The sequence below is a fragment of the Symphalangus syndactylus genome, chromosome 9 (genome assembly GCF_028878055.3).
Source record: "Symphalangus syndactylus isolate Jambi chromosome 9, NHGRI_mSymSyn1-v2.1_pri, whole genome shotgun sequence".
Taxonomy (NCBI): Eukaryota; Metazoa; Chordata; class Mammalia; order Primates; family Hylobatidae; genus Symphalangus; species Symphalangus syndactylus.
This window is the reverse complement of record NC_072431.2, coordinates 61,401,322-61,415,235: the sequence shown is the minus strand read 5'-3', so window position 1 is coordinate 61,415,235 and position 13,914 is coordinate 61,401,322. Positions and strand designations below refer to the sequence as shown.

Below are 13,914 nucleotides of genomic sequence, written 5' to 3'. Positions count from 1 at the left end.
GTCAGGAGTTTGAGACCAGCCTGACCAACATGGTGAAACCCTGTCTCTACCAAAAATATAAAAATTAGCCAGGTGTGGCAGTACCCGCCTGTAATCCCAGCTACTCGGGAGACTGGGGCAGGAGAATCACTTGAACCCAGGAGGCGGAGGCTGCAGTGAGCCGAGATCGCGCCATCGCACTGCAGCCTGGGCAACAAGAACAAAACTCCATCTCAAAAAAAAAAAAAAGAAAAAAGAAAAAAAAAAAAAACTCAAAGAAGCTCTGCAGTAGAGAAATCCACTCCCACTGGATAACTTGATGTTTCCATGAGGCTCTGATTAGAGACCACTTTCTCCACTATTACACCACAGAAAATGCTGACCTTTGCCAAAGATCAAAATCAGTTCTGAAAGTCCCCTGGCTCTAAGTCCGACTCAGAAATAACATTTTAAGGACCTCAGGCGTGTGGGTCCTTCAGAGCCACCTGAACTCAGCACATTTCACTCCCTTCCCCACGGCAGTGAACCCTCTGCAAGCCCACATTCTTCCCAAGCCACCAGCTTCGAAAGCCACTAGCAAAGAACAGACAACAAGCTGAGCCAGTTCTCCAGCCTGTGACACGGAGATGCATGACCCCACTGCCTGAAGGCAGGCCCAATGCTTATTCCAGCAGATGGGCTGCCCCTAACCCGGACGGACGCTCAGCTTGCTGGTACCAAATGAAATCCCCCTTTCCATTTCCACTTGAAAAATCTCGCTAAAAGGCCAGGCATGGTGGCCGATGCTTGTAATCCCAGCACTTTGGGAAGCTGAGGCAGGTGGATCACCTGAGGTCAGGAGTTCAAGACCAGCCTGGCCAACATAGTGAAACCCCATCTCTACTAAAAATATAAAAATTAGGCGTGGTGGCACATGCCTGTAATCCCAGCTACTCTGGAGGCTGAGGCAGGAGAATCACTTGAACCCAGGAGGCAGAGGTTGCAGTAAGCCCAGATCATGCCACTGCACTCCAGCCTGGGCAACAGAGATGCTGTCTCAAAAAAAAAAAAAAAAAAAACAAAACAAAAAAAAAAAAAACAACCACCTCACAAAAATCCCATAGCAAATCTATCAACCCCTCTTCCTGCTGTTTTGAAACCAGCTTCCTTTTCTGCGGTTGTGTGGTTTGGCTGGGAAGAGGGTGTGACGTGGATAAAAACACACTGTACTGTAAAATGTGTGTAAATGCTCAGTGACACAATGCAAAGGAAACCAGTATCTCAAATGAATATGCCCAAACTGGGTACACTGCCTTCCCCCAAAACCACCTCCTTCTTCCCCTGCCCGCCCCCTCCCGAGTGTTCCCCAGAATGAACCACATCACAGCCCCCGTCACCCACACCTAAAACCAGGGCATCATCCCACCCCCTCCCCCTCCCATGCCCTCATGTCTGATCAGTGCTACCTCCTAAATCTTTCTTCTTTTTTTTTTTGAGATGGGAGTCTCACTCTGGCGCCCAGGCTGGAGTGCAGTGGTGTGATCTCGGCTCACTGCAACCTCCGCTTCCTGGGTTCAAGTGATTTTCTTGCCTCAGCCTCCCAAGTAACTGGGATTACAGGCATGTGCCACCACACCCAGCTAATTTTTGTATTTTTAGTAGAGATGGGGTTTTACCATGTTGGCCAGGATGGTCTTGATCTCTTGACCTCGTGATCCGCCTGCCTTGGCCTCACAAAGTGCTGCGATTACAGGCGTGAGCCTCCAAGCCCAGCCTTTTAAAAAAATTTTGTGTAAACAAGGTTCCACTATGTTGCCCAGGCCAGTCTCAAACTCCTGGACTCTCAAGTGATCCTTCTACCTCCTCTTTGACCTCCTAAAGTGCTAGGATTCCAAGCTTGAGCCACCACAGCTGGCCAGTCACCTACATTCTAAAGACAGCTGCAAACAAGTAACCCAATCCAACCCTCACAGCTACCCCAGCCACAACCCTGCGCCTTCTTCCCAATGTGACTAGACTAGGAGCAAAGGCAAGTTTCAGGAATATGCATCTGTCAAAACGGACCATACCGGGCCTTTTAAATACGTGCAGTTCATCATGTCAATTACACCTTACTAAAGCTTCAGAAATGAGGGGGTGGCGGTGATGAGTTATCAGCAGTGTAGGGTTTGCAGAGAAGAAATTAATCTCTCTGCACCCTGCAAAGCCAGGAAGGGGTCCTCCAAGAGCAAGGAGGAGTTCCAATCAAGATAAGACTTGCTTCAGATTTGAGGTTGGAACATTAAACTGCCCTGGCTTATACCAGACTGACTGCCTTTACTTCCTTTATTTAACTGACTGTACACCTGTTGAGCTGAAATTCACAGTGCTGTTATCTCAGTGGAAGAAAGGGATGTCTTTGGGAGCCAGACATGCATACCCTGGATCTGGGAACATGTCTGACCTCAGGCACAAGTCCCTGCCTTCTGTGATTCCGGTGAAGGAATGTGGGCAGGCGGGGCAGGGGACGGGTCATGGGCTTCCAAGTTAAGGGGAGGAAGTTGGAGGAGATGCCTGGCAGGGGTTGAAGGGAGTCACTGCTGGCTGCACTCTCTGGGAGATCCTCAGCCCCAGAAGGAGCCAGGGTGAGGCTGAGCTGGGTCCTGAGAAACCCAGCAGCAGAGGCCACCAGCAGCTCACAGAGCCAGACGGGGCCAGAGAGCAGGCACTTTCCCACCACTAACACGCAGCCAGGCACACAGACAGGTCCACTCTGGGCCCTACTGCCAAAGGTGCTCTGCCCAGAAGAGGGGAAGAGAGCAGCTGTCCTTCAAGCTAACTCCCATCCCTCCCTACTTTGAGTGCCCCCAGCACACCCTAGGCTGCCCAGCTCTGGGGCATGGGAAGAAATGAGACTTGATTCAGATTTGAGGTTGGAACATTAAACCGCCCTAGCTTCTACTAGGCTGTCTTTTTACTTCCTTTAACATTATTTCAAAACTATACACTAGTTGGCCAGGTGCGGTGGTTCATGCCTATAATGCCAGTACTTTGAGAGGCCAAGGCAGGAGGATTGCTTAAGGTCAGGAGTTTCGGACCAGCCTGGGGAACACAGCAAGACCCCGTCTCTACAAAAAATTTTAAAACTTAGCCGACTGTGGTGGCATGCATCTGTAGTCCCACCTACTCAAGAGGCTGAGGCTGGAGGATACCGAGCCCAGGAGGTGGAGGCTGCAGTGAGCTATGATTGCACCACTGCACTCCAGCCTGGCCAACAGTGAGACCCTGTCTCTAAAACATAATATATCGCCCAACTTCAAACATTAACAACTCATTGGCCAATTTTGTTTCCTCTATACCCTCACTGCCTTCTCACGTCACCCCAGATTATTTGAAAGGAAATTCCAGACATCCCATCATTTCACCCGTAAATATTTTGTTCTGTATTTCTAAAAGATAGAGACTCGTACTTTATAATAACCATAACAATGTCACTACAACCTTCAAAAAGCAACAATTCCTAAACACAATCAAACATCCTGTGAATAGTCACATTTGCCCAGTCATTCTAAACCATGACTTCGATTGAAGTTTTTTGTAACCAAAAGAGGCCAGAAAGTATGGAATCTGCTCACGTTGTTGCTAAGGGCAGGAAGGGGAACACAGCTGAAGGCAACTGTTAGAAAAAGTTAAAACCACTTTCTGTTTACATTCCATTGTGTTCAGACGCTTCAATAAGCCAGACATCTGTACACAGCACTCTCCAGGGACCAGGCCCTGCCTGCAAATCTCTGCGTAGTCTGGTGCTAGCCTTAGACAACTCCACCCAGTTCTCTTCCTCGAAATGTCCTCCTCTTTCAGCTTTGGCTCTGGGAAGCTCAAGTGCCCCTTCTCTGGGCTCCAGATACCCGGGGCGCCCCTTGACACAGTCCAGCTTCCAGCCACTGCCTTCCCTACAGACAGGACCAGTCATCAGCAGGAACTGGTATCTCAAAATTGTTTTGTTATGACAAAACTGACCATGAGTTGATAATGTTTGGAGCTAGGTGATGGACAAAGGGGCTTAATATCTGATTCTCTTTTTGTATTAAGAAAATTGTAATAGGCTGAGTGCAGTGGCTCACGCCTGTAATCCCAGCACTTTGGGAGGCCGAGGCAGGTGGATCACGTGAGGTCAGGAGTTGGAGACCAGCCTGACCAACATGGTGAAACCCTGTCTCTACTAAAAAAGAATTATAATAGAGATGGGGGTCTCACTACACTGCCCAGGCTGGTCTTGAACTGCTGAGATCAAGCAATCCTCCTGCCGTGGCCTTCCAGAGTGCTAGAACTACAGGTGTGAGTTGCCACACCTGGCTGATTTTTTTTTTTTTTTTTTTTGGAGACAGGGTCTTGCTTTGTCAACCAGGCTGGAGTGCACTGGCATGGCAACGGCTCACTGCAGCCTCGACCCCCTGGGCTCAAGCAATCCTCCCATCTCTTTTCTAAATTATTTTTTTAAGCCAGGGTCTCACTCTGTCACCTAGGCTGGAGTGCAGTGGCATGATCTCGGCTCCCTGCAACCTCTGCCTCCTGGGTTCAAGTAATTCTCCTGCCTCACCCTCATGAGTAACTGGGACTACAGGACAGGTGGGCCACTATGCCCGGTGAATTTTTGTATTTTTGGTAGTCAGGGTTTTGCCATGTTGCTTAGGCTGGGCTCAAACTCCTGAGCTCAAGTGATCCATCCAGCTTGGCCTCCAAAAGTGCTGGGATTATAGGTGTGAGCCACCACAGCCAGCTCCATTTATTGATTTTTTTGTAGAGACAAGGTCTCACTATGTTGCCCAGGCCGGTCTCAAAGTACTGAGCTCAAGCAATCCTCTTGCCTTGGCCTCCCCAAGTGCTAAGCTTATAGGCATGAGCCACTGTGCCTGACCAATCCTTCCCACTTTTGTGTATTTTTGTATCCTCTGGATCCAGCTAGGATTCGTGGAATCAGACAGCCAAGAAAAAAGAGGTGGTCTCGAGCTGCCATGCCTCTGCCTTTCTGACCTTGGTATCGGTCCACCTTTGCTCACTGTTTCAACCGGACAGCCACCAGTTCCTTATAAAGAACTGTGGCCAGGCAGGGTGGCTCATGCCTGTAATCCAGCACTTTGGGAGGCTGAGGCAGGTGGATCACTTGAGGTCAGGAGATTGAGACCATCCTGGCTAACAGGGTGAAACCCTGTCTCTACTAAAAATACAAAAAAGTAGCTGGGCGTGGTGGTGGGCGCCTGTAGTCCCAGCTACTCGGGAGGCTGAGGCAGGAGAATGGTGTGAACCCAGGAGGCGGAGCTTGCAGTGAGCTGAGATGGCACCACTGCACTCCAGCCTGGGCGACAGAGCAAGACTCTGTCTCAAAAAAAAAAAAAAAAAAAAAAAGAGAAAGTGGAGGAGATGGGGGAGACTGGGCTGCAGACATGAACTTAGGGCTGCCAGGAGTCCAGATCTAGTTTTTTTGGGGTTTTGTTTTGTTTTTTTGGTTTTTTTTTTGAGACAGTCTCACTCTGTCGTCCAGGCTGGAGTACAGTGGCATGATCTTGGCTCACTGCAACCTCTGCCTCCTGGGTTCAAGCGATTCTTCTGCCTCAGCTTCCCTAGTAGCTAGGACTATAGGCACGTACCACCACGCCCAGCTAATTTTTGTGTTTTTAGTATAGACAGTATCTACTCCACTTTCTCTATATCCTCTGTCCCATCCTCCTGTTTCTCCCACTCAGTCACCCACAAGTCAGTTTCTAGGCCCATCCTTCCCGTCTGGGCCTGCCTGTGCTCAGCATTTGGCCCCACCTGAGGCATCCAGATGATCTTCTGGGTCCGGAGGAAGTGGTACGTGCCTGAGAAGCGCTCATAGCCCCCTTTCAGGATGTAGACGGGGTGGCGGGTGAGGCGGGTCAGGATCCTGCCATACTCAATGGCTGCTCGAGGCACCAGATCTGAGAGTGGAGACCAAAGACATGAATGTCTCCTGTGTATCTGCCGTTGGTCTAGAGCTGGGATAGATGAACACTTTCTTCTGAAATGCAATTATTTTATTTATTTTTTGAGACGGAGTCTCACTCTGTCGCCCAGGCTGGAGTGCAGTGGTGCGATCTCGGCTCACTGCAACCTCTGCCTCCTGGGTTCAAGCGATTCTCCTGCCTCAGCCTCCCAAGTAGCTGGGACTACAGGCGCCCACCATGCCCGGCTAATTTTTTATTTTTAGTATAGACAGGGTTTCACCATGTTTGCCAGCCTGGTCTTGAACTCCTGAGCTCAGGTGATCCTCCAGCCTCGGCCTCCCAAAGTGCTGGGATTACAGGCGTGAGCCACCATGCCCGGCCTGAAATGCAATTATTTAGGAAGCTGAAGCAAGTATAGAGATGCATTATATTAAAATTTTAAAAGTAGCTTACCACCAGGTTTTTTTTGTTTTTGTTTTTGAGACTGGGCTTCACTCCATCTGGCTGGAGTGCAGTGGTACAATCTCGGCTCACTGCAACCTCCACCTCCTGGGCTCACACCATCCTCCCACCTCAGCCTCCCAAGTAGCTGGGACTATAGGTGTGCACCACCACACCTGGCTAAATTTTGTATTGTTTTGTAGAGACAGGGTCTCACTTTTTTGCCCAGGCTGGTCTTGAACTCCTGAGCTCAAGCAATCTACCTGCCTCAGCCTCCCAGAGTGCTGAGATTACAGGTGTGCTCAGCCTAAGTTAATCTTCTTTTCTGCAAACTCTGAGATATATGTATTGTATGACGTCATACAATACATATATCTCAGAGTTTGCAGAAACTGCCAGCTCCAATTAACCACTCATATGTATACATATGGTTTACATATTATATACATGTATATATTATATATATTTATACCACATATATATGTAAACTGTATGTTGTATATCATAAAATTCACCCATTTAAAGTGTACAATTCAAAACATATAGACCAATGGAACAAAATAGATAACCCAGAAATAAAGCCACACACCTATAACCATCTGATCTTCAACAAAGTTGACAAAAATAAGCAATGGAGGCTGGGGATGGCGGCTTACATCTGTAATCCCAGAACCTTGGGAGGCAGAGGCAAGAGGATTGCCTGAGTCCAGGAGTTTGAGACCAGCCTAGACAACATGGCAAGACCCCACCTCCACAAATAAAATTCAAAAAATTAGTTGAGTGTGGTGGTGGGCACCTGCAGTTCCAGCTACTAGAGAGGCTGAGGCAGGAGGATCACCTGAGACAGGGAGGTTGAGGCTGTAGTGAGCAATGGTCGTGCCACTGCACTCCAGCCTTGGAGACAGAGCAAGACCCTGTCTCAAAAAATAGAATGGGGAAAGGATTTCCATTTATTGGTCAATAAATGGTACTAAGATAACTGGCTATCTATATGCAGAAGAATGAAACTAGACCCCTATTCACCATATACAAAAATCAACTCAAGATAAAGACTTAAATGTAACACCTCAAAACTATAGAAATCCTAGAAGAAAATCTAGGAAACACCCTTCTTGACATTGGCCTTGGCAAATAATTTTTGGCTAAGTCCTCCAAAGCAATTGCAACAAAAACAAAAATTGACAAGTGGGACCTGAGGACACGAAAGTGCTTCTGCACAGCAAGAGAAACTACCAGAGTAAACAAACAGCCTGCAGAATGGGAGAAAGTATCCACAAGCTATGCATCCAACAAAGATCCAATATCCAAAATCTATAAGGAACTGAAATCAAGAAGCAAAAACAAACAACCTCTGATGGTTAATACTGAGTGTCAACTTGATTGGGTTGAAGGATGCAAAGTACTGATCCTGGGTGCATCTATGAGGGTGTTGCCAAAGGAGATTAACATTTGAGTCAGTGGACTGGGAGAGGCAGACCCACCCTCAATCTGAGTGGGCACCAGCTAATCAACTGCCAGTACAGCTAGAACATAAAGCAAGCAGAAAAACATGAAAAGACTAGACTGGCCTAGCCTACATCTTTCTCCCCCGCTGGATGCTTCCTCTCCTTAAACGTTGGACTCCAAGTTCTTCAGCTTTGGGACTCAGACTGGCTTCCTTGCTCCTCAGCTTGCAGACAGCCTACTGTGGGACCTTATGATCACATGCATTAATACTCCTTAACAAACTCCCATATATATATGTGTGTGTGTGTATATATACATATACCTATACATATGTGTGTGTATATATACGTATATCTATATGTATATATACACGCATATATATGCGTATATATATACATATATACACGTATATATACACACACATATATACGTACACACACACACACACACACACATATATATATCTCCTATTAGTTCTGTCCCTCTAGAGAACTCTAATACACAGCTCTATTAAAAAGTGGGCAAAGGACATAAACAGACACTTTTCAAAAGACATACAAGCAGCCAACAAACATGAAAAAATGCTTGACATCACTAATCAGAGAAATGCAAATCAAAACCACAATGAGATAACCTTCTCACACCAGTCAGAATGGCTTTTATTAGAAGGCCAAAAAATAACAGATGTTGACAGGGCTATGGAGAAAAGGAACACTTATATACTGTTGGTGGGAAAGTAAAGTAGTTCAGCCCCTGTGGAAAGGAGTTTGAGATTTATTCGTCAAAGAACCAAAAATAGAACTACCATTCAACCCAGCAATCCCATTACTACGTACACATCCAAAAGAAAATATATTGTTAAAGCAAAAGGATACCTGCACCCATATGTTCACTGCAGCACTATTCACAACAGCAAAGACACAGAATCAACTCGAGGGCCCAACAACGGATTGTATTTATTTATTTATTTAATTTTTTTTTAGATGGAGTCTCGCTCTTGTTGCCCAGGCTGGAGTGCAATGGCACGATCTCGGCTCACTGCAACCTCCACCTCCCTGGGTTCAAATCAATTCTCCTGCCTCAGCCTCTCGAGTAGCTGGGATTACAGGCATGCACCACCATGCCCGGCTAATTTTTGTATTTTTAGTAGAGATGGGGTTTCACTATGTTAGCCAGGCTGGTCTCAAACTGCTGACCTCAAGTGATCCACCCGCCTCGGCCTCCCAAAGTGCTAGGATTACAGGCATGAGCCACCGTGCCCGGCCCCAGATTGGATTTTTCAAGTGTGGTACACATATACCACAGAATACTACACAGCTATAAAAAAAAAGAACAAAATCATGTCTTCTGCAGCACCATGGATGGAGCTGGAGGCCATTATCCTAAATGAACTAACAGAGATATAGAAAACCAGATACCACATGTTCTCATTTATAAGTGCAAACTAAACATCAGGTGCATATAGAAATAAAGATGTGAACAACAGACCCTGAAGAATACGAGGAGGAGGACAGAGAGAGAGGGACAGGGGTTGAAAAACTGCCTATTGGGGCCAGGTGCGATGGCTCACACCTGTAATCCCAATACTTTGGGAGGCCGAGGCAGGCGCATCATCTGGGGCCAGGAGTTTGAGATCAGCCTGGCCAAGATGGCAAACCCCGTCTGTACTAAAAATATAAAAAAGTAGCCGGGCAGGGTGGTATACACCTGTAATCCCAGCTACTCGGGAAGCTGAGGGGAAGCGGAGACTGCAGTGAGCCAAGATCACACCATTGCACTCCAACCTGGGCAACAAGAGCAAAACTCCATCTCAAAAAAAAAAAGAAGACAAGACAAAAAAAGAAAAAAAAAGAAAACCTACCTATTGGGTTCTATGCTCACTACCTGGGTGATGGGTTCAATATACAATTCAGTGACTTTTAGTATATTCAGAGCTGTGCAACCATCCCCCACAGTCAATTTTAGAATGTTTTCTATTTTTAGTATTTGAGACAGGGTCTCACTATGTTGCCCAGACTGGTCTCGAACTCCTGGGCTCAAGCAATCCTCCCACCTTGGCCTCTCAAAGTGCTGGGATTACAGGCGTGAGCCACAGTGCCCGGCCTAATTTTAGAACATTTTCATCACCCCTACAAGGGACCCTGCACCACTAAGCAGCCACACCCCCGTTTTTCCCCAAACTCCCAGCTCCACTTAACCACTCATTTCTATGGATTTGCCTATTCTGGACTTTTCATATAAATGCAATAATACATGATGTTTTGCGTCTGACTTCTATCACTTACCATGATCTCTTTAGTGTTCATCTACATTATAGTACATGTCAGTACTTTTTTTTTTTTTTTTTTTGAGACCGAGTTTCACTCTGTTGTGCCGGCTGCAGTACAATAGCACAAACTCGGCTCACTGCAACCTCTGCCTCCCAGGTTCAAGCGATTCTCCTACCTCAGCCTCCCTAGTAGCTGGGATTACAGGCACGTGCCACCATGCCCAGCCAGCTAATTTTTGTATTTTTAATAGAGATGGGGTTTTACCACGTTAGCCAGGCTGGTCTTAAACTCCTGACCTCAGGTGATCCACCCACCTTGGCCTTCTAAAGTGCTGGGATTACAGGCATTAGCCACAGCGCCCAGCCCCATTCCTTTTTATGGCTGAGTAATATTCCATTGTGTGGATAGACCACATTCTGTTCTACCTATTTAGCTGCTGATAGACACTTAGGTTGTTCGTGCTTTCTGGCTATTATGAATAACGCTGCTATGAACATTCATGTAAAAGCTTTGGTGTGGATGTGTTTTCATTACTTGGGGGTCTATAGCTTAACCTTCTAAAGAAACACCATACTCTTTTCCAGTGACTGCACCATTTTACTTTCTGGTTCACAGTGTATGAGGCTTCCAATTTCTCCATGTTCTCACCAACACTTATTATTATCTATCTCTTTGATTATGACCATCCCAGTGGGTGTGAATAATATCTCATTGTGGTTTTGACATCAATTTAATCTTAAGCACCTTCACTGATCTGCAGAATCACAATTAGACTGTATGTAAATTAGATATCTGTGACAGGAAGTTTGCATAATTAAGGCTAAGCCAAGACATCCTTAAACCAATAAATCCTGAGGCCAGGTTCTGGCCCAGAAAGAGAAATACTGTGTGGCAGACTTCAGAGAGCCAGATAAAAGGAGAAAGAAAAGAGCATGGACTCTAACTTCTTTTTTTTATTTTTTGAGACAGGGTCTTACTCTGTCACCCAGGCTGGAATACAGTGGTACAGTCATAGCTCACTGCAGCCTTGACCACCTGGGCTCAAGTGATCCTCCTGCCTCAGCCTCCTGAGTAGCTGGGGCTACAGGCATGCACCACCATGCCTGGATTTTTGTATTTTTGGTAGAGACGGGGCCTCGCTATGTTGCCCAGACTGGTCTCAAACTCCTGGCTTCAAGTGACCCTCCTGCCTCAGCCTCACAAAGTGCCGGGATTACAAGTGTGAGGCACTGTGCCTGGCCAACTCTGCTTCCATATTGAATTTTTGTTCAGGGAGACAAAGACAATTCCAGAAGGGGCTGTGGAGGATATAAGTGGCTGGGACCTGTCTGAGAGATAGCATTGACAGGAAGAATCTGGAGTCTGCAGCCAGACTAAGAGAAAATCTACAGCTGTCAAGACAGGAGCCAAAGCTCACCCCACAGGGCCTGGCTCAGAAGTCAGAGAGTTCAGGCCAGGCATGGCAGCTCATGCCTGTAATCCCTGCACTTTGAGAGGCCAATGCAAGAGAATTGCTTGAAGTCAAGAGTTCGAGACCAGCCTGGGCAACAGAGCAAGACCCTGACTCAAAAAAAAAAAAAAAAAAAAAAAAAAGAAAGAAGGGGGTGTTGAGAGAAGCCTTGAGATGGTCTTGTACCCAAAGACTTTTCATTGACCTGAAAGATGCCATTTGAAGCAGGAAAAGCTGCCTTGAATGTACAAGTTGTCTGTGTGGTTGTGGTTTCTTGTGAATGGGGGCCCCACAGCAAAGTGAGGTCAGTTACAGAATGTAAAGGGGATTATCCCTGTTGAGCACCATCTCCTAGGGTTTCAAGGCCCAGCCTACAGTCCTAGGATTGCAGACCAGAGCCCAATAGAGAAGAAGGGACAATTTCCTGGCCAAGGACCTCCTGGGATGAAAAGTCCAGACAGCTGGTTTTATGAAAGGCGGGAGCATAGCGCCACCCAGTGGCAGGCGGTGTGAGTGCCCCCAGCTTCTGGAACTGCACCCTCAGGTGCAGTTCTGATTCCTAGAAGCAGAGCTCCCAGTGCCAATGGCAAGGGGTGGTCAGCCCAAAACTAGGAGCTCGTGAAGAACACAGCAGAGCCTCAGAGGTTCGATGGAGCACATTGGAACTGACCACGCTTTAATGTTCTGACTTGGGGCTGCATGCTCTTTAGAGCCACTACCCAATCCCTGGGGGACAGGACAGAGCCAAAAGGCCTGGGTTTGAATCCTGGCCACACCACTTATAGGTGTGATGGTTTAAAAATATGTCTACACACTTTTAAAAGCTTAAGTCTCAGCCTAGGTAACTCAAGACTCAGTCTTTACAAAAAGTAAATAAATGAGCTGGGTGCCTTATCTTGCCATATCACCCAGGCTGGTCTTGAACTCCTGGGCTCAAGTGATCCTCCTGCCTCAGCCTCCCAAAGTGCTGGGACTACAGGTATGAGTCACTGGGCCTGGCGTCCTCACAGCTCTTGATGTTAGCGTCCTTCTAAGTTGTTCTGCAGATTCAAGTAAAGCCCTTGGTTCCTGGTGCATGGCATGCATGAAACTGTCCCCATAAACCTTGTGAAATTAATCAGCAAAGAAGGGAGGGGAACAAATGAAAATAAAGCAAGCTTGCAGCACATTCAGCATTCATCACTAAGTCACCTTGCTTGCTCTCCAACCTCCTTGCTCACAGCTGTTTGATGTATATTGTCCTAGAATCACATAGATCCTGTTACAAGAGTATTTTTTTTTTTTTTTTTTTTTGTGAGATGGAGTCTCGCTCTGTCACCCAGGCTGGAGTGCAGTGGCGTGATCTCCGCTCACTGCAAGCTCTGCCTCCCGGGTTCACGCCATTCTCCTGCCTCAGCCTCCCAAGTAGCAGGGACTACAGGCGCCCGCCACCACGTCCGGCTAATTTTTTGTATTTTTAGTAGAGATGGGGTTTCACTGTGTTAGCCAGGATGGTCTCGATCTCCTGACCTCATGATCCGCCTGCCTTGGCCTCCCAAAGTGCTGGGATTACAGGCGTGAGCCACTGCACCCAGCCAAGAATATAGTTCCCCTTAACTGCTCTGTAGGTGACAACTTGAACGTCATGGAACACTGTTTTCCCTTTGAGATATTCTTTCAGGTCCTGCATACTGATGAAACCACTGACATCAGCTGGTCTGAAGGGCCCTACAGGAGCTGACTCACCAAAGAATGCAGTTTCCACGTCCTGATGATTTCATCCCCATTTCCTCGACCAATCAATGACCCCAACTTTCCAGTCCCTCACCCTCCCCAATCCTCTTAAAAACCCCATTCCACAACTCCTTGGAGAGATGTATTTGAGGGCCTCCTCCTATCTCCTTGCTTAGTATCCGGTGATCATGAAGCTCTTTCTCGGACGCAAACCCTGCTGTCTCAGTGTCATTGGCCTGTTCCCGTGCCATGGGCATACGAACCTGTTGGTCCTATAACAAATTTGTTCAATAGCCGTTAACTATTATTCGCTTCTGTTGCATAAAACCCACCTTTGCCATCACCATTAGAGTCTGAATCATCATCATCATCTTTTAAGAGTATCTCCAGGGTGCTGGTGTTGTTATCATACACCACGCAGTACTTCACACACTCCAGGTCCACAGACTCCGGGAGAAGATATTCACTATTTTTCTTAAAAGAAAAAAAAAAAAAAAAACAACACAAGAGAGGCCTGTTGGTCGGCAGGCTTGGTTGAGCAGAGACTCCCTGCATAGCAGCACTGGGAGGAGCTAAGACTGCACTCTCTCCCCTGACTATACATACAGGCCCAGAAGCACTGGGACAGTGGATGGAGAGTCTGTTAAATCCCAAGGATCCTCCGCAACTATGTTCCCTTCTGAGAAAAGCT

At 47.0% G+C, this 13,914-nt stretch overlaps 1 protein-coding gene across 8 annotated transcripts in view; it reads right to left on the bottom strand.

The window, feature by feature from the left end:
• TMEM120A (transmembrane protein 120A) overlaps positions 1 to 13,914 on the bottom strand; it is a 63,623-nt gene that overhangs the window by 22,274 nt on the left and 27,435 nt on the right. For 5 of the 8 annotated variants that reach the window (XM_063646370.1, XM_063646367.1, XM_063646366.1 and 2 more), the window contains exons 5-6: positions 13,556 to 13,697; positions 5,752 to 5,897 (exon numbers count right to left, since the gene is read on the bottom strand). The exons of 2 other annotated variants lie outside the window; for them this stretch is intronic. In XM_063646370.1, coding sequence (XP_063502440.1) covers positions 5,752 to 5,897; positions 13,556 to 13,697 — 288 coding nt within the window. Of the gene's footprint in view, positions 1 to 5,751; positions 5,898 to 13,555; positions 13,698 to 13,914 lie in introns of those variants that run through there. One more of the 8 variants, XM_063646373.1, reaches the window with a different exon arrangement.